Raw genomic sequence first — 20,692 nt, forward strand, 5'->3', positions numbered from 1 at the left:
ATGGAAATCAAATCGTGAGTTTCTTAACTTAGTCAAGTACCTTCTTGTTGAGCATGGACCACATCACGCTGTCAAAAGTACCCTTGGCGATGAGGTAGTGTACGTTGACAGATGACGTTTGCCCGATACGGTGAGCGCGATCCTCAGCCTGCTTAATCTGCCCGGGGTTCCAGTAGAGTTCGGCAAACACCACGTGGCTTGCGGCAGTGAAGGTCAAACCCTAGTGTCGAGCCAAAAACTGTTCACTGACAAGCGCCGGAGTGTTCTTTTGTGTGGAGTGTTGAGGTGCGCGCATGTTTGTGTACGGTACCTGACCAGCTGCCTGGATGCTGAGGATGGCCACTCGTGTGTCTGGGTCGTTCTGAAATTTGTGAACTAACTGGATTCTCTCAGAAGATGGGACACTGCCATCGATACGAATATAACCAGCCTGTGTAACAAAAGCAAACAATGCTAACTGCATGTCTCTACGTGTCTATATAGAAAATTATACAAGTTGGTACACCTAAACGAGCTTTTCATCCACTTCTTAATTTTCATATTTTTGTTGATGATGATGATGATTAGACTAATCTATGGTTAAAAGATTTTAGATTTTAGAATGTATTGCCATCTAGTGGTGAACTAATAATTCACTCATTAAAACACACTATTCATTTCAATAATGTGCAAAAAAATAGGTTCTATCACATCAACGTATATTTTTTTAATATAATCGTAGGTCTCGTAATCATGAATTGTATTACATAGGTTGTACCGCCCCTTACAGGAGGTTGACATCTTTCGCCACCATTTTTCTGCTATGGATAGCCGAAGGAGAAGAACATCACGCACGTAATTCGGGCTCCCGCCGTTTGTCTCCCAATGTTTAGCTCTTGCTAGCTTTTACTAGCTTCTCCCGCTAGTCGTTCTTGTTAGCCACGTTAGCTAGATCTTGCTAGCCGCACTCGTTAGCCGCTCCAGTGAGTTTACGCTAGCCACTGTTGCTCGCCGCTCCTGCTCACCAGGCTGCTCACTCGCCTGCTCGCTTCAAATGATAATTGGTAGAAATTGGTGGAAGGTTTGCGAAATGCTGTCTCACCGTGGAGGCACCATAGTGTGTGTGCATTCTATGATTTCACCACTAGATGGCACTAAATTCTACACACTGTCTCTATTAGTTCACCACTAGGTGTCACTGAGTTCTACACACTGTTTCTTCAAAGTCTTGTAAATTATAAATTCCATCCATTCATCCATTTCCTTTTCAGTTTAAAATTTTGATATGCGCTACTTTGGTGAGGACACATTTTTGCAACATTAAAGGTATAAGTCCATTAACAAATGAAATTTGCAGTCATTGGCCAGGTCATGTATGAGAGCATTTTGTACTATATAGTATGCCAATGTTTATTGGAAAATAAACTCCAATGTTTTCAAACAAATCTGTTGTGACGCACTTAGTCATGTTAAGCAGCATATTTATTTAAAATTCACTTATTTCTTCTTACTTAGGGTGAGCATGCCATTCAAAACACTAGCATGCAGTCCACTAGCAATGGAGCGCATCTTCTTTATTAATGCATGCGTGTTTCAGGAAAAAACACGCTCACGTAATTGGAGAGAGGTCAGGTGGCCAGATTTGTGTTCACCCATACTTGATTTGAATAAAAGCTCTTACATTTACAAAAAGGGTGGTGTGTGCTGGACACTGCAAACAAAGGGCAGTTTATTAACATGTACTTCGTATTTGGGACATTTCTGTAACAGATGTGCAAATGAACAAAGCTTAGTGGAGGGGCTGGGATGAATCAACAGCAGTAAACAGCATTTTGTTCTGCCAAACAAAGAGAGCAGCAGCTGAAGGTCCATTCAAGCACAACTTGGCTGAGTTGCTAATGCACCACAGCGAGTGCTATTTTCTTTTGTTTGGATCCTTGGGTCATGTGGAGCTGCTCCATGTTCACACTGTGCAGCTCCAACATGCACCGTAAATGTAAGTACAGTATCATGAATATTTAGCTGTGGCTCACTAGGAATAAAAACATCGGAGGCCAGTTTGACTTCTCCTGCATAAAGGTCACAAGCAAGCATCCGTGTGCTTTTAACATCTTCTCAAGGCCACGAATCACTCAGAAAATAACCTGCTGTTCCAACACCTGCGTTTTTCTCTGGCATTTGGTTTTCGACAAGAGCACTTAGAACTATCAAACCCAACCCAACCATTGTACCACAGGGTAAAGGCCTGCAGCAGCGAGGTGCTATTTGTGCCATGTTATCACACACAAGAAACAGCCTTCACTGCTTCTCATCACAATGTCTCACAGAGGATTCCTTTTTTAGACCCAATGTATTAATTGGGGAGTGCGAACACAGCGGAATGAGCGCCTCAAAGCGGAAGGTGCTATCGCACGTTGTCATGAAGATTTAAGTACATCCAACACCTCCTCGACCTATGCCGCACACACAATCTTGAACCCTCTTGCTAGTTGCCTACGCTGAGCTAAGTGATGCTGTTTGCGTGTGACAACTTGTGAATTACGTCTTAGACGAGAAGCCCTGGAAGTAAAAGTTTACTTTTGGAGCGAGGAGAGTGCGCCTTCTTCACTGAAGTTAGACTTTGCGATTATGTTTAAAAGTGCACGCACATTATTGAAAAGTGATAATAACAGAGGTAATAGCAATCACCTTGGCCTCAATGGCAGCCTCGGTGCAAGCCTGCAGCATAGTGAGGTGGTGGGCAAAAACCAGGAACTTGAGTTGCTCTGCCTCCAGCATCATTTTGATGTAGTCCTTCACTGCTCCAGCCTAGCATCACACGCATGCACACACGCACGCACACACACGCACGCACAGAAATAGACACAGATTAAAGGGAGCCACTGAATCTATCAATCCACTGGTGGACCGCACAGGAAGGAATTGGCTAGATCAGTGAGGAAGTCAATTAATCACAGCAGCATCCTCTCTGTGTGATCAATTCTCTATTGAATGCCAAGAGATCTGGACTTAAAAAGAGAGGGAGAGCACAAAGCAACTGCGAATCAATACCTTGCAACTCAGAGTTATGATTAGTGTTCCGCGCTCAGTCTGAGATTACGGGAAAAAATTCCGTTTCGGAGCCGTGTGTATCCAGAATTGAACACATTCCGGAAAGATTGCGATTGAAAAGCTGTGGCATGACCTAAAAAAGATTTTTATGTTCCACTTATAGAATCCACACACAATATCATCTTCTTTATTAATGTGCAAGAATGCTAAATCTGTCAAATTTGATGTAATTTAAACCAATCATATGCATGTATTGATAAAATATCAGGCAAGTTTTATGTAAAACTAATCCAGCCATTTTTATTTAATATGACATATATATTTACCTTTAAAATTTATTAAAATCTTTAGATACTTCTATCTCTGTCAAATTACATCAGGTCAGGATGTGTTCTATAATTATTATTATTTTTATAAGCAGTATCTTCCTATATGTGGTTCCCCTGTATCCTGAAGTAAAAAAATCTGATTCTAGAAGATATGAATCACGAGTTACCGTTTTCTCCATTAACATAATAAAATACAGCATACAGCACACACGTCTGATGGTGATGCCAAGTGATAAGTGAGCTGACTGCTTTCAAAATTGGCCGAACATTTGGCGCGAGACAAATGTGTTTTCAGACCACAGGCGCACAATGCTCAATAAAATAAAAGGCCCAAATGGTTCAGCTGGTGTTTTTGAGACAGACCTAACCCGAAAATAGTGAAATGAGTAGAAGGACAAAGTGCCCACACTCTGTGGCATATCTGTTTCTAAAGCTTAATGTTGAATGCATAAAGAGAGAAATAGCGAGTGAGTGAGCAAGAGAGACAAAGCTCACTGTTTTGGAACATGAGCTGCATTAGTATGTTAGTAGACAGAAAAGTAATATTATAACGCATCTATTGTGTGGCAGTACGTTCCCTAATGTGCTGACCAAATGTCCTCCTCCTGCATGTGCTCTGATGCCATCACTGTACTGAGTTGCATTCCTTTAATACTGATTAAGAGGCTAATGTTAATGTTAAATAAACCTCGTCAAAAGCTTTAAGATTGTGTTCTTTGTTTCCCCCATCTGTGTCACAAGGTGTGTGCTGGTGGCGCAGCCAAGGTGGCTCTATAAGTGCTGTGCACAGTGTGCAGAAGCATTTCCTTTCATTTCATCTTTATTTTTGTTTCAGGCAATAACAGAGCACATAGTCAATGTCAAGTTCCACAAGGAAAAACAACAACTGCCTTTAATTCCAAATAAATGTAAATATCAGACAAAGATAACTGAAGTAAACATGCAGTAAAAATGCAGTCTTTACCATATTGATTTTAATTAAGGAAAATATGATACTGAAAGCTACCTGGCCCTGTATGAAAAAGTAGTTGGTTCCCTTGTTGAATCATGAATTATCTGTGCCTAATTTTCACAAACTGCACCCAAGCCTCCGGACCTGTTCAATCAAGAAATCACTTAAACAGAAAATGCCTGCCCTGACATAATCAAGCGCACATTTCATGTGTATTCCCCCATCCAGATTTCTGACACACCACACACGTAAGATGAAAATAAGCGCAAACAACAAAGAGGCATGATTCATTGAATTCTGAAGTTGGCTGTAGACCATGTAGCATGCATTGTAGTTTTCCTAAGACTTGTGAAGATCATTGAAATCCATGAGAAAATATAGCACACTTTAAATATGAAAATATCTTCCTACGTATGAGTTGTCGGGCAGTCTGGTAAACTCACATTAACACTTAGAAGGAGAAAATCAGTTTTTTAAAATTCCGTTTGAAATGGGTTAAAAACACAATTTTAATCGAAATACTGTGCTTATGGCTGAATGTATGTTTGGTGGTCCATAAAAAAAAGGGACAGATCAACGTTGCACCATGGACCGGGTAAATTGGACACATTTATACGACTGGCATAATAGAGCTGTCAAACGATTATATTTTTTAATCAGATTAATCACTTCTTAGAATTCTGATGAATCACGATTAATCGCTTCATTAAAAATGCTTTTTTATCAACATATTTTACACACGCTACACACGCTCATCCTCTTCTTTTTCTAATCAGTTAATTACATGCATAATTTAAATGGGAGGAAAAAATGACCCCAATAGTTTGATATGGACAAATATTCTGAATGAAATATGCAAACATGTATTAAATGCATTACTTTAATGCATGTAGTTATGTTTATTACTCAAACACAACCTGTGCTACCTTAAACGTAGCCATCCGCTGTCAGATAAAAGATCATCTGTGGTCAAAATTAAAAGTGTGATTAATCTGCGTTAATACATGATTAATGCGCTTCTTTGACCAGATTAATGTCACTCGCTCAACCATCATGGGGCGCTGGACTTACTACAGCCTCTGAAGCGCATAAGAGGAAAAGTACCCAGAGTACTGATCTGCCATGAAGGTGCGTAAATGACAGACTTTAGTTGACAGGAGAATCTGCGCAGCCAGCAAACTGCGCAGATGTGCGCCTTTCTGATTGGATCTGATCTGATTTTTCTGACTAAGCCAAGAAACACAAATAGGGTTTATTTACAACAAATTCTCCAAATCCAATTCAACCCATTAGGGAGGGGCAGATGCATGATGAATATGATGTCAAGACCCAGGTAAAACTAACAAGGAGAAGTATCGAAAACAAAGTGAATTAGGTTACAATGAAAAAAAAAACGAACACAGTACAGTCCAAACAACAACTTAAATACGGCATCCTGCAACCTGTGACCTTGACTGACAGCTTGAAGCTTATAGTCGACAAAAAACATGTAATGCTGGGTTAACTGTAACCTGCAGGCAGGCATCTTGTATCCTTTCACCCATGGTGATGACGGCGGCTGTGGCTGGAATGTGGAAGTGCAGTACAAGTGTATCATCCAGCATCTGCTCATTTCACCATTGCAGGGCAAGAGACATCTGAGAATAGTGCCAACTTGGAAGGAATATGAAGGTTTTTATTTGAGTCAAACAAAGCCCACACTGGACAGTTAAGAGAATTTTTCAGTGGTGTGAAATCCCACCTCTGTAATCTAGATACCTCCTGTGACCTAACAACTTCAGCAGCCATGGCACCTGTTTTGGCAGGAGAACCTCTGCTTTGCCTTGCTGATAATTAGTCTGTGCTCCAAATAATAACTCACTTCACCAGGTCTGCTGACCCTTTTCTGATCGGGGGGGTCCTCATTACTGACGGCTTGGTTATGCTGGCTCCTTTCCGCTGAGTTTAATTAGTGCACAAACTTCTCAACTGTCTGAAGCGGGCCGTTAGCTTGCTTTAAAGTCCGGCATCAGAGCTGTCCTCTCTGGGTAATTGGGAGCAGATGCTTGGCGGGTAAAGCAATAAAAATACCCCAAATATTTTTTGGCACCATCATCGCCTGGCCGACTGGCAGGCAGGCAGGCAGGCAGGCAGGCAGGCAGGCAGGCAGGCAGGCAGGGGCCGTGTTGCTCGTCAAAGTGACATAAATGTGATATTTCACTATTCTTCCCACTCTCGATGATCCCCAAAAAAATCCCCTAAAGTATGAAAAGTGTGTCACGCTCTAAAAGCAATAGAGGACACCACGATGGCACTCGGTCAAGCATAGGCTGCTGCCAAGGCTAACAACGTGAATGTGGATTGGAATCAAACAGTACACCTTGATACTTGCCTCCTGCACATGCATAAGTTCACAGCTAAATACCCTTACTCTTGTGAATATTGGTCACATAGTTTTAAGCAATCCTGCCCACTGACAGACAAACAACATTTTGAATGTGTCGGTCAAGGAAGCATCTGCCTTGAGATGGATGAGATGGCTTTTGTCATGTAAGGAGTAACAGCACTGGGCTAAATTGAGCAGAATCCAATCAGCAAACAACATGAAGTCCAAAACAAGATACAAACTCAGGCTCGTCGAGTAGCGACGATGATTGCATTCGGTGGTTATATCCGGAGTTTGTAAACCTTGGGGCCGCGATTCTCGTGGCTCAGGTCAATGAGCTAATTAGGAGAAACACCACCCACAAACATGGCAGATGCTATGCTTGGTGCAATGTTTACTTTGCAACATTGGAGGCAGACAGGCTGCCATAGCAAGAGGATCAAACTTAGCAGCATTGCAAAGCGGGAGTACAGGAATGGAACGCTGCATGTATCCAGTCGCTCTCACCCATTGTTTATTTCCTTCTCAGTTCAAACTGAAAGCTATTGTTTCCATAGCAACACAATTATAGAGGTGTTGGTGCAGGGTGTAATCATGCCAGGTTGGATGTGACTAAATAATACCATAGTTGGAACCCCAGGCTTTGTCTAAGTGCTTTTTACCAGCAATCATTAAGTTCTGTTTCCATGGCGATGCTCTGCCATGAGATCTCACCAAGACGGAGCATCAAGTCACCCTTTTCTAAGACAATTTTATTCCACTGATTTAATGTGATATTTTTATGCGAACTCTCGGCTTTCAGATGTGCCCGCAGGGGTTAACAACGTTGGATGGCAAATTTTGATTCATCCGGTTGGGTAGGTGTTGGTTTGTTGACTCTGTGTGTCAGATGACACTAATGATGTGATGGTGCAATTTTCACAGCATGTTCCAGTATTTAAAACCACAAGTTCCACTTTGGTGTCAGTGTTTTAGCCCAATTTGATTGCAATGATAATACAGTATTTGAAAAACAAGAGCTAAAAAAAAGTTTTTTTTGTGTTTAAAAAAAAAAAGAGTCTAGTTTATTAACATAAAAAAAATCTAAAATCAATCAAACCTTAAGCCCAGCAGACAATACAGACATTATGGAAGGCTGTCTTGGAAGCAGGGCTACCAAGATTAGTCAACTAGTCACGACGACGTCGACGATCAAAACCGTTAACAATTAATATTAATAGTCGACGAGTCGTTTATTTATTTATTTATTTGAGGCTCTGTTTTTGTCGAAAACTGCCTTGTCTCGCACTTCTCCCGGGGCTGGATGCCATGTCTGTGACGCACATGCGCAGTAGTGTTCATACGGGTCATCCGCGATGGAAAGAAAAGCATTATGGGTAGTGTAGTGTCATAGCTAACCCGTGTTAGCAACAGAACCTGAAACTTCAGGTGCATCTCAACCAAAATACTTAATACAAGGTAAACTTCCCTTTCATGGAACCATGGCAGTGATAAAGCAGCATTTAAAAAGGAAGCATGTTGTGGCTGATGCCTAATAATATTTCTGGCATAGTGTAGTCATGTCTGGAAGCTAGCATTAGCACCGTGTTAGCACCGTGTGCGTAACATGATGTTCTGTTTGGCCTGCTAACATATCGTAGTAAGGTTTAAGGTCAGCGAACTCACGTTTATTAATAACCAAAACAGTTTGCCACCAAACGCGTTGACATCGAACGTGCTCCCTCACAGAGGTCTTTTTCTTTCCGTTGCGAGTCGCGACCACGCACAATGTTGCGTTTATGAACTCGAACATAGCAAGAAACATGAAAGCTTTGCTATAAGCCCTCAACGGAAACACATTACAATAAAGCACAAAATTGTTTGTTATAATATGCAGTACAGTGCTTAAAAAAAGTTCCTCCTAATCTTTAATAATTTCTTTCTTTTCTTTTTTTTCATTTCAAGTGCATACCACATTTTGTTTGTGTAGATCAATGGATGGATGGATGGATATTTTCCTAATTTTTCTCATCTGATTTCACTACCTTCGAGACTTACATTAAAAAAAGGCTTAGAAGAGTGAAATAGCATTAATAGTTTCATAGTATTAGTGTTACTTTGCATATTTTTGGGTTCAATTTCAAAATACACTAAAGATTTATAGCAAAAAAAATTCTAAAGCTCTGCTTATCACCATCAATTTCTAAACATGTCAGAAATTATAGTAGAAGCTGCAAAATCTAATCAAAGTTCAATGTACTATAATCTTAATTGTCTTCATTAGTAATGTGTACATACTTTGAAAAAAATCCAAATGTAAGCTACTGATGGTGGCTTTTTGGTGTAATATGCTACTATTTACCACATATTGTCGCTGTCCTGTGAAAAACAAGTCCATCTTTGTCCTTTGTTACATTTTTAGGTATATGAATGCAGACATCCCCAAAACTTTTAAAAAAATTAACATAAATGTTTTTCACAGGACAGCGAAGATATGTTCCGATTAGTCGACTAACCGCGACTACTGGTGGTGATTAGTCGACGAGCAAAACAATCGTTTGTGGCATCCCTACTTGGAAGCAGGTCGCCCATTACCTTGGCAATTGCTGTTTGCTTGTACATCTGCGTGATCAGGCTCATGACCTGAGTGAAGGGGTTGCTGGTGGCGACAACCTCTGACCCACATCCCTTCATCAGTCTCTCCCACTCGGCGAAGCTGGCTGTGGCCTCCTGCAAAGCAAGGAGAGGGCACGTTCTTCAACATCTTTCTCTTTCTATCCCAACTCTTTTGGAGATACAGTATAAAGGGCAAAACAATTAATGGTGCTGCTGGATGTCCTAGTTTTCCTGGAAGGGAAGAGAAAGACGCAGGGGGAAAAAGGGAGACAATTCCCAAGGATGCCACCCCCTCCGACTGGGCTACTCTGTTAGGTGGGTCAGGAGCATATCCCAATTATAGCTGCCTTGTGACAAGCCGGGGTCGAAGATGGAGAAGCAGCCAGGCCGCTACAATAAATCAAAGATGCCTCGTGTGCTCTCAAGGTGATTGGCGAGGAGTATTTAAAGCCAGAGTGGAGTGTTGCAGTGGGAGCGGATGCCAGCAGCGTATGTGACCTGCTATTCATAAGCAGGTTGTGTTTATCATAAAAATAGGGCAATACGTGGTTGGTTAACAGCAGGGTGTCCTATATTGCTACACTAGTTTGGATTATAATGCACCACATGATGTAGAAGCCTGACAAAAATTAGCATGCTGTATTGAATCATTGCAATTTGATTACATTTCTGTGCAGCACGGCTTATATTGGGTCTTTTGTTTGTAATCCTCAGTTGAATCGCAAAGAACATGCGCAACTTTGAACATAGTCCTAAAGTGCTACATGTGAACCATATGGCGAGCTGGGGGAGGCAGATGAGGTGGTCAGGGATGGGGAGATAAATGCAAAAGAGACTTATTAATGTGCACATCCTGTGAGAGTTTTCTTGGTGGCATTTTTGCGCTGTGTGTTCAAGACAATAAAGAAGTTTTGGTTAGAACATGAAAGTGTTACCGTTTAGTGAAATCGTGAGCATTTCAGTCAAACTTAGTCAAAGTAAAGTTTGACTGAATATATAAATGGGATCATATTGCAGGAGAACAAAGCTCCGTTCCATTTATGTTTTGTTGCTCAGATGTTCCACTCAGCAGCACCTGCATAAACAAGGGTTTGAAAGTCTGGAAATGAGTTTTTATTCTAATTATAAATGTTACATTCAAGCTTAACAACCTGCTGTTTAAAAAACGAGTGGATAAACACTCCGCCCATGATGATAGTCACTTGACCACCACAGACAAAAAGGCCAGGGCTAAAAATGTAAAGGGCAGGTGGGGCATAAAAAGTGTCTGGCAGTGGAAGATAAAAGCCATCATTAGGGAGTAAAATGAGATAGGAGGGCTAGGGCCCATCTAGTGAGTGGTCCTGGAGTACACATTTTAAGGGGGTGGTGGATGGCTGTCTTGGGTTAGAAGGACTTTCAAGTTATATTTTATTTTTTTTTTACATTATGGTAGGAAGCTTATGTCCCCGTTTCCCATCACTAGCTGCAAGATTCTCTATTACCATTTAAGTATTGAAAAACAGCCCAAGATTCATCTAATAACAAAAAAAAAAAAAAAAAAAAAAACATCAAGCAGCTGCAGATACTGCCTCCACCTGAGACGAGTTATCTGCTTCAGCCAACTTTAGATAAGGTAGCTGCTCAAGAAAAGCTACAAAACACAACAATAGCTTTTCCAACAGTTCTGCGTGCATCTAATTGGCACCTCTATGGAGAAGCATTGACCACATTTTGCCACAAAATAAAGCATTCAGGGAGGTTCAGGGTAAAAATGCAGCGTAGTCACTTTTATGGGCATCTTCCTTATTGTTGTGTCACTCCAAGAAATGGGGCTGAGTGTATAATTAGCGCCAAAAGCATTCATTTTGTGTTTCTGTGCACTCCTGCAGCTGCTGATGTGAAAAAATAAAAAATGTCGGTGCTGGTTACCTCCACTGGGAATTTAACACACAGTCTACAATGGGCAAAGTTCTAAATTGATACATCTCAAATAATCAGGGACATACACACACACACACACAATGGAATTTCATATTAGTATGATATGCCTAATCCATAATGTTGATATATTAGTGGACTGGTGCTGGACATCTCGAAAAATGCACAGATGAACATCCCTTGAGGGAAAGCAGTGCTGGAATATCGAATGTAAATTTACCTTTGCAGCCTCCTTTGGAAGGTCGAACGGAATGCGCTGGCGGATTTTGGGCGGAAGCTGACTAAGCACCTCAGCCTTAAGGCGACGGATCATGATTTGGCCCAGCCGCTGGTGCAGCTCCTCTAGGTTGGATGCCCCCCTACAATCCCACTGCCTGCGGGGTCCGAAGTACCTGCAAGAGAGGAATTAAGAGTTAAAAACCCATTACAAGCTGAAGCAAACTTCCTTAAATATACTTATTTACAGAAGTACCCTCAAGGAGTAGTTAAACACATTTAAAAATTCCCACCTGGGAGCTGCTTGGCACTACAACAGTCTTGCATTGTAAACAGCGAAAAAGCTCTACTCACACAGTCGGGGATCCGTATTTTTGCGTCAGGGCAATTTGCAGAGCAGCAAAGTAATTTGTCTCGAGGCCACTGCAAACTTTCACAACTCATCAGCCAAATGGGGATTTAGAATAAAAGTGGCCTTGTAGACAAAGGCTGGTTATCTGCCATGCATGTTGGCTGGACAAAATGGACAAGAAGTTGCCAAATTGTGCTGCTTTCCTCTTTAGTGTTTTCGGACTTGTTATCACTAAGCAAAGAGAATTTAAAAAAGTGTCCTGGCAGTTTTACATACTTTTACCATTATGAAGTATGAGGATGCTGATGCCTCATGGTCACATGTCCATATAGTGATGTCATTGAAGTGAGGACCGAAGTGACTTGGGACTTGGACGTTTTCACAGGCCAGCACAGAAAGTAAATAAAACTGTGTTTACGGAGTTTAAGTGCGCTTTAAAGAATTTGAATTAATCTCCAAGGAACACAAAAGTGGGCCTTTTCTACAGGCTGTCTATGTATTGTTGACATGGATACAAGTGCCAGCAAAACAAATAGTGACGTAATAGCAAAACAGTTCTTCCCAAATGTTTTGGACAGGGCTCAAAATTACTTACACACTAACGTCTAATCATGCCTTTACAGATCTGGATTTATACACTGAGCTCGTGCTGGAACAGAACATGCCCCTCTTCAAAGTGTCTTCATAATGGTGGAAGCATAAAATCATGGCTTGGTATGCTGAAGAATTAAGATTCAGGGGGCAACTGATGAGTCCAACCCAACTCCTGTTTGGTTAATTAATTATGGAAGTATTGTCTCTCAAGTGAGAAATGTATCCTTATGGTGTGCCTGGCTATATGAATGGTATTCCACAAACATTTTGATGTCGTGCAAAAAGTATCACCATTAAACAAAATTAATGGCGCTTCCAAGTTTGATGGCCATACAAATCAATGCATTTGATGCATTGAACCTTCTGGCTTTGACCATAAACATTGCAGCAAAACAGTCAGGTGTAGGCCACTTTATTTAATCCTGCCGATTCTTGCGTACGGAATAAAACTGCCTTGCCTTGTCTTGCAAATCATGAAGAATAATTGTGCAGTGTTGTAGTAGTCCCTGGAGAAGTGGGTATACTCTCAATTTTCAATTATTTTTTTTAAGTATAGTCCAGGACAATGCCCTCTTTTAGAAACGGTGACATGTAAGAATTAAAAATCCATCATTTGTACTTGTTTACAATAATAAAAGTATCATGACTTGTTAAGAACAGTTTGATAACAAAAGCAGCCTGAAATAATGTAAAATGTATTTATCACAAGGCAAACTGAGTATTTGTTATAAAACAAATTACAATATGTAGTGAACAATGAACAAAAATAGTTAAATTAAAATAGTTTTGTGCTGAATCTTAAACTATTTGTCCCTATTCTTGTGTTTTAATTTACTGGTACTTAAAAATCAAGTTCCAACCTATAAACCAGCCTATGAAAATTTAACTAGAGCATGTAGTTAGTGTGTAACCGACAGCATCCACCCTGGGAATCGAACCCACGTTGCAATCAAGTATCCCGTGTACGGGGGCAAATCAGTTCACCTGAGCTAAATTTCTTGGTCACCATTGTAACGTGGGAGAACATTTAAAGGATTGTTTTCCTCGACATAACCCGCCCTGCTCTGCCTCTGATTGACTCATCAGTCCTCATGCCAAAAGCTAGCCAATCTAATCAGTGTAGGCAGGGGGTACCAGCCAATTAGAGGCAGAGGAGGGTAGGCCATGGCTGAACGGTGCATGCATCAGGGGGGATTTAGAAGTGGGTATACTCAATGCTGACTGAAAAAGAAGTGGGTATACTCCGTATACCCGCGTATACCCTGGACTACACCACTGATTGTGCATCTCTAAAACTGGCATTAACCCATAATATTTGAATTTAAAACCATGAAATATATTGTTCAACTTCCCGGTGTAACTTCATGCAACATTAGCTGTGTACTATGTGTGGTACTGTTCCTATCCCTCCCAACCATCCATTATGTTATTTATATTCCCAGACAAGCATACAGCAAAACGCATAGCATCATTTAATAAGGAATTGCTTACCATGGCCAGTGGAAAGTGGGCATTAAACTTATTTAAATAATAAGCAAATGGGGTTTAATATTTATATTCTTTTTATATAATTGTTATGTGTTGTCACTGCCTGGTGTTGATGCTTGTGGAGTTTACATTATGTAGTACAATCTGGGCGTCGCCACATGTATTCCATCAGTGTAAACACCCATATCGTTTTTGTTACTTGAAATGTACATGTAAATACAGTCAAAAATATAAGCTATAGGCATTAGGCACATGGATCTGCGGTGTAAATATAGTCTAGGAGATGTACCTCATGTAGTGTGTGGTAATTGTCAGAAACATGCACAAACTAATAATACTACTGACAATGTGGTCATGCATCACATATTCATTCACATTCATTCTGCCCTAGTATTCGTAACAAGGGCCCTACTTGCCAGTAAACCAGCAATAGCAGTAAAGCTGGGCGATTATGGAAAAAAACAATAATGATCATTAATTTTCATTGATATTGAAATTGCACTTAAAAATCACGACACAGTATTCATTGATTTCAAAACTTTGTATCAACTACCAAGACTCAATTTTAATAATTTTAATGACATGACAGAACAAACAGAAAATAAATTAGAAACAAAAGTAAAATTATAATACATTAAAATATTAGCAATAAAAAAATAAAAACAGCAGTTCCTGCTGTGCTTACCTCTGCCTCTTAGGGGCAGTGTAGAGTCATGCATGCATGGAGTACACACTTATTGTATATTAGATAAGAATAGAAGAAGAAAGTTGCAGTTGAACTTGATCTTGTTTTTCACAGATTAGGAAGAGTATATTTTGAAATATGATGATTAACTTAGCATTTTTCATGAAAAACAGGGGTTGGGTTAAATTTGTGTTTGACTCACTCTCACCTGTAATGGGCATTGCAGTATTTCTTGGCGTAATCAGCCCAGGTTCCAAACATTTTGGGGTAAAGTGCATCAATTTGCATGAAAACCTGCCAAACACACAAACACACGAAGGTTAACGTCTCTGCAAATCTGCTGACAGCTTAATGCCGTAACATCATGTTCAATCAGTCAATGTTCAGCAGTGCATCATCATCATTCTTTACATCTCACTGCGTGCATTGAGCTAGCTATGAAGTTAATTGGTCAAGTGACATCCCGTTCAGGAGCAGGATGTTAACGTCGTGATTTTGATTAATTACTGAAAAAAGTAACTTGCGAAATGCATTTAATCACGCACTCCAGGTGACAAATACACTAATAATCAAAAGTTTTAGAGCGAGCGCTCATTTTTCCTTTTTTTTTCTTATTCATGCAGTTCAATGTTTCATTTTACTGTGAAATGAAAGAACAGAAGAACAAATAAACCATTCTAGTTACAAAAGATATCATGAAATAAATCTATAAACTTGACTCTTGACAAAAAAAAGTAGCCACTTTAGGCAGATACAGTGTAACAGCTAAATCAGATATTTTTCCCAACTCTGTTGCACAACTTTCTATAAATGTGTGGCAATTGTAGGTTGTTTTGCTGTTACTCATAAATTCAGTTTGCCCAAAAACAGCTTGATGTGGTTTAAGTGTGGAGACCTTTTTGTAGAAGTAATTCTGGAATATCTACTATAGTTCATTGTTCTTGACAGCTTGACTTTCAATAAAAAAAATAAAAAAAAGGTGTTCTAAAACTTTTGACTGTTAGTGTAATTCCTGGCATATCACAAGTACTGATCCACAAAAAGCATTGCGACATCAGCATAATGGAACGTAACACTAACAACATGATGAAAGCGGAACCACATTGCTTGGCCTGAAGGATGGAAATTTCATTTATTAATTTCTTACTTATTTAGTTTTTTGTTTTTGTTTGTTTGTTTGTTTTGTTTGTTTTAAATAATGATCTATGGATATGTGGATAACTGTATGGTTGTCTGCAAAAAACAACCTTAGCAGTGAAGCACTTCAAGCCTATCAATAGAAGCATGATCTTAGACAGCTCCAGTACGAGCAAACCTTTTCTTGGTAAGTGATTTAAAGACAAGAAATAAACTATAGGTACTGTGAGGCCTCCATCGCACCTGTGACTCAAGCTCACCCATGACCCTGAACATGAAAAGCAATAGAAAATGGATGTGTTGCGGGGTTTTTTGGGACGAAAAAAAAAAGGCTTTATATAATTATAAACTTTATCACTGGTATTCACTGTTTTGGAATTATACTGTAACTAAATGTTTTCAAAATTTTGAAATGCTACAGTTTGAAAACTCATGGACAAAAGCTTGAATACAGTAAACTTGAATATCTGAGTTTGAGCCTTGTATAGGTGTCAGTTTAAAATGCAGTTTGAAGCGATATCCCCAAAACGGCACTTTAAAAATATAGCTACAGTAATTATTTTTGGTTTAGGTATGTAGCAGCACACACGTAAATTTGGAAGCACATATGCCTCACTGTGAAACCCAGGTTCAATTCACCATTGGAACATCTCTGCATAGTTTGCATGTTCTCCACATTGATTTTCTACAGGTACACCGGTTTCCTCCTATATCCCCAAATCATTGTGAATAAGGTTAGGTTAAAAATTGCCCAAGGTGTGAATGGTTTAAGTCTACAATAATATTTCATATAATACTTACAATATTCACTTTATTTCATTTCATATGTGTGTGACCAATTCCCCAAGTACCCTGCCTCTGAGATAGACTTCAGTTACCCGTGGCCCAAAAAAGGACACGTGGTATAGAAAATTGATAGATTAATAGCCTGAAGGAATTTTTTATTTGATTTACTATGCTGACTCAAATACCTTGTTGATCAAAATGTAAAGCCACTTATTATTTAGCTAGTTGTGCTCATAAGGGTTTGTAAACATATGAGCACAACTATAAATTATAAAAAAAATAAAAAGAGTCTTGCAACTAATACATATATAGTTGAAGTTAATACTTACTGTATGTGCTTGCATCCACACCCCCCCCCCCCCCCCCCCACACACACACACACACCACGTCAATTTTATTTTTTTGGTATTTGCAGCAGTTTCTGAGCTAATGGCAGGTAATCAGCAGCACTGTGAGAGCTCTATTCAGAATTCAGCACTTGTTCATCATAGGCTTTACAGACATCCCTCCACCCCCCAATCCTTCTTCACACTGTTGATATAATAGGTGGGTGGAATCAGGGCACATCAGGAACGGTGCAGCATGCCCTGAGCTGTGCACTAACCTGATGTCAGCCACAGTGAGTAATGATGGCAGCACAATGAAGACTGGCAGAGAGGAAAGGGACTGAGCTTATCCGATTTATACAACGGATGATAAAATGTTATACAGAGTTTCAGATTCGAGCAGTCGAGTGGGAGACTTATCTCGAATCTAACCTCGCCACTGCAGTCAAGACTTGATAGCGCAACGACAGGCCCGGTTCTTTTCGGAACTAATGAGGTGGACAATTGCTGGTTCTGCTTTTTTCATTTAATTTGCTGACAATTTGTCATACCCCTTCCAAAAAAACAAGTAAATATTATTCAGGAGAAGGAGAACATTTACATCCATGCAGCAATTATTTTAGAATGTGAACTGTGAGATAAGTGAAACCCTTCAGGTGATGAATAATTCTGAAAGCATGTTTGCTCATTTGCAAAATGTGCACTGCTCAAGGTAATTACAAAAGAATCAATAACATGAAAGTTTTAATCAGAAAAATGCTTAAAGGTTTAACGGCCAGGCTGCAATTACATTGAATACTGACTATTACGAATGATTACAATGGCAATTGAAAGTAGCAATGCAAATGTGTAAAAGCCAAAAAGAGATAAAAAGTGTGTCATAATTAGCCTACAATGGGCTGACAGCACTTCTTACTGAAATCCATATTGAGATTTACTGGAAAGATTTTGCAGCTGATGTGATGGAATATGGCTACAATCTAGCATTTCAATAGAACACATAAAAATAATATCATAAATCATCATGGAAAAGGAATGACTGCATTGCTCAACAAACAACATTGCCCTGTGAACAGCCCTTCTTATTGTCTCTAAATTCAATAGTTTCTGTCCCTGTGTGCTTTGTTATTACGTGTCTCATTTATTGCGGTGCATTCATCTCTCCATATTGGTCTTTGCAAATGAAGTTTCTGCTACAAAGGTTATTGGAATATACAAGATCCTCCAGGATCCGAGATGCTGGGATGAATTGGTATTTTTTGGCACTACGGCAAGTTCCAGGGGCCAGCAGTAGAGTTCATTTTGTGGCCTGCTAAGATCGGAATCCCTTTTCAGGTTCCACTATTATAAATTGTTGGAGTTATCTTCAGCAGATTTTAAAGGAGTTTTACATGAGAAACCTGCAAAATTAATCTCTATAAAGACAGTTTGTAGAATTTCACCCAAATTGGCCCCAGCTGCACCGGAAATCATTACATATAAATGAAAACTATTTGCATTACCTCTTCCGGCCGACCCAGTGCAGGTGTACCAGTAAGGAGGATGGCTCGCTTGGCGCTCTGAATGAGAGGCACCAGAAGCTTAGTTCGGGCTGCATTCCTGGATTTGAGGTAGTGTGATTCATCCACCACAACCACTGAGAAGCCCCGCCTGCTTAGAGCCTCCACTAGGAGGCGTGCGTCTGTAGTGAGGAGGCCGTAGCCCAGCACGGTCACCTTACTGCTGCTAATACCCCTGCAAGGACAAAGAAAAATAAGCATGATGCACGTCTATAATTGAGGAAAATGCCAACGGATACAAACGTCTGACTGACATGTTTTAATACAACAACAAAAGATAAGACAAGTCAACAAATCCTATAATCGTATTCAATTAATCACTAAGCTGCAACATTTAACAAGCCTAAGCGAATGTATGCTTGAGGTATATAGGCAGAATGCTTAAGCTAGTGTGAACTTAATGAGGATGAAGGTAAGATAAATACCTATTCTGTGCTTGTGAAATTAATTTCTAATGAATGAGTGGCAAAAACAAAACTTTCACAAGTTCATAGTGTCTGTTACACACGCAATGGATCCGGAAAGTGCATTCAAACTTATCTAGTAGTCTTTCTCCCCTCAAAAATGACAAAGCTAAGTGGCCATCACCTTAAAAGGCACACAAACACCTGTCCAGTGCAGATAAGCCCTCACAACTGGCAAAGCATATAAGGGCAAATATTAAATACAAGTCATGAGCAGTGAGCATAATGAGCAATCAGAAAAGAGCTTTGGCGAGAGACATGAACCCTAAACACCTAAAAACGTTTATTTTTAATCTTGGCACTCTTGTCCTCAATCCCAACCAAAACATTAAGCCCGTATCTCCCTGAGCTGTGCGGGCTTGCGACGGTACACGTAGCGAGTGTTGATTTTTCGGCCGGTTCGTTCCATGTTGCAAAACGTTGCCGAGATACTTGCCACACTCTCTCGAACCCTCTTTCTCCATTCAGAAATTATAGTTTCTGAAATCGTTCACCTCTCTCAAAACGGGATTTCTGGAATTTAGCCAAAGAAATAATCTAATAGTTGATCAACTTGATCACCAAGACTTTTCTTCGATTGCTCAGTTTGGTGAGGGAGTGCATGCGTCTGCCATTTAAATATTATTGTGCAATATTAAAGCAAAACAAATGAGCATTTGGTTTTCGTTGATTATGGCGGCACCTTTAAACATGAATTAAATGAGGCCAAGTGCACATCATCGTGAAATCCGGACGTCCAAGGCGCCTGCAGTTGGACTGAATTACATTGTTTCCAGTGGCTATTTACTAATTTTTCTTTATACAGCACTATAACGTTTCTCAAGTATGTTAACAGCAGACGGTGGTTGTGATCTTACCTTCGCAAGCGCTGCACCCCCCACCCCCCCTCGCTCCCTCCCTTCCCGCGATGCATTCACAAGCATTCGGAAACAAGAAAGCTAAATACTTTGAAAATATAATAATAATAATAATAATAATACTGTAATATTAATAATTTCAGTGTTTCTTTTACTAAAACGTTTAATTCTGTTTTGGCTTTGTTAATGTGGGTAATTCGTTTTTTGAGAAGAAAACTAGTGATAATTAATCTAAGGACTGCAATATAACAAAATGAAGATGATCTGAATAATTTTGCAACACACTGTGGATGGAAAGCCGACCCAAAAATGAATCTGCACAGTATAAAATTGTGTTTCATTTATTTCCTCACAATGTGCAATGGTATTTTTATTGACAGGTTTACGGCTTTTCCTGCTGCCCCCACATGGCCAAAAATTACACATGATAAAAGGCTTCAAGGGAGAGTGAGTTTTCGGGGGGTTAGGATGACCTACATGGTGTCGCTCTTGTTCTCCACCAGGTTGATGTCGCCAGGCTGCAGCTCGGGGATCCAGCGTTCCAGCTCCTCAATCCAGGGGTATTTGAGGGATGAGGGCACCACCACGAGGAGTGGCCACTCCTTCCTGAAAGCGTATGCCACTGCAATGGCCTGCACCGTCTTGCCAAGACCCATCTGAGCCAGGCAAATCAGCACATGGTGAAGAGGGAGAAAAACAAGTCAATTGTGCACCAGCTTTTCAGCAAATTGTATATGACGGCTGAGTTGATATGAGGCCCAAGTGTAATAAGGTCTAAGAATGATTCTTCTGTCAAAAATGATTAGGCAAGTGGCAGTGCAGGACTAAAATGACAAATTCATTTGGAAGGTTGGAAAACTGATTTCTTGAGCCAGGCTTGTGTGTGTGCTTACCTCATCAGCAATCATACATCTGTAAAACAAAAGAAAACAGAAGCCTTGATAAGAAGGAGTGTAAAATCTGAAATTCTGTTGTTTTTTGACCTAAAGTAACTGAAACAATTGAACAAACAATGAATATATGGAGTTGGTTCCCAC

The 20,692-nt window shown here is 40.0% G+C and overlaps 1 protein-coding gene across 5 annotated transcripts in view; it reads right to left on the bottom strand.

Moving 5' to 3' along the window:
* The window catches only part of zranb3 (zinc finger, RAN-binding domain containing 3), an 84,081-nt gene that overhangs the window by 46,907 nt on the left and 16,482 nt on the right, over positions 1–20,692 (bottom strand). For 4 of the 5 annotated variants that reach the window (XM_086070011.1, XM_086070010.1, XM_086070012.1 and 1 more), the window contains exons 3-11: positions 20,549–20,567; positions 20,133–20,311; positions 18,278–18,509; positions 14,735–14,820; positions 11,412–11,583; positions 9,251–9,385; positions 2,668–2,787; positions 311–430; positions 41–220 (exon numbers count right to left, since the gene is read on the bottom strand). In XM_086070011.1, coding sequence (XP_085926137.1) covers positions 41–220; positions 311–430; positions 2,668–2,787; positions 9,251–9,385; positions 11,412–11,583; positions 14,735–14,820; positions 18,278–18,509; positions 20,133–20,311; positions 20,549–20,567 — 1,243 coding nt within the window. The remainder of the gene's footprint in view (positions 1–40; positions 221–310; positions 431–2,667; positions 2,788–9,250; positions 9,386–11,411; positions 11,584–14,734; positions 14,821–18,277; positions 18,510–20,132; positions 20,312–20,548; positions 20,568–20,692) is intronic. The other variant, XM_086070013.1, reaches the window with a different exon arrangement.

This window comes from Leptonotus elevatus, chromosome 2 (genome assembly GCF_054856555.1).
Source record: "Leptonotus elevatus isolate MCC_2025b chromosome 2, RoL_Lele_1.0, whole genome shotgun sequence".
NCBI lineage: Eukaryota > Metazoa > Chordata > Actinopteri > Syngnathiformes > Syngnathidae > Leptonotus > Leptonotus elevatus.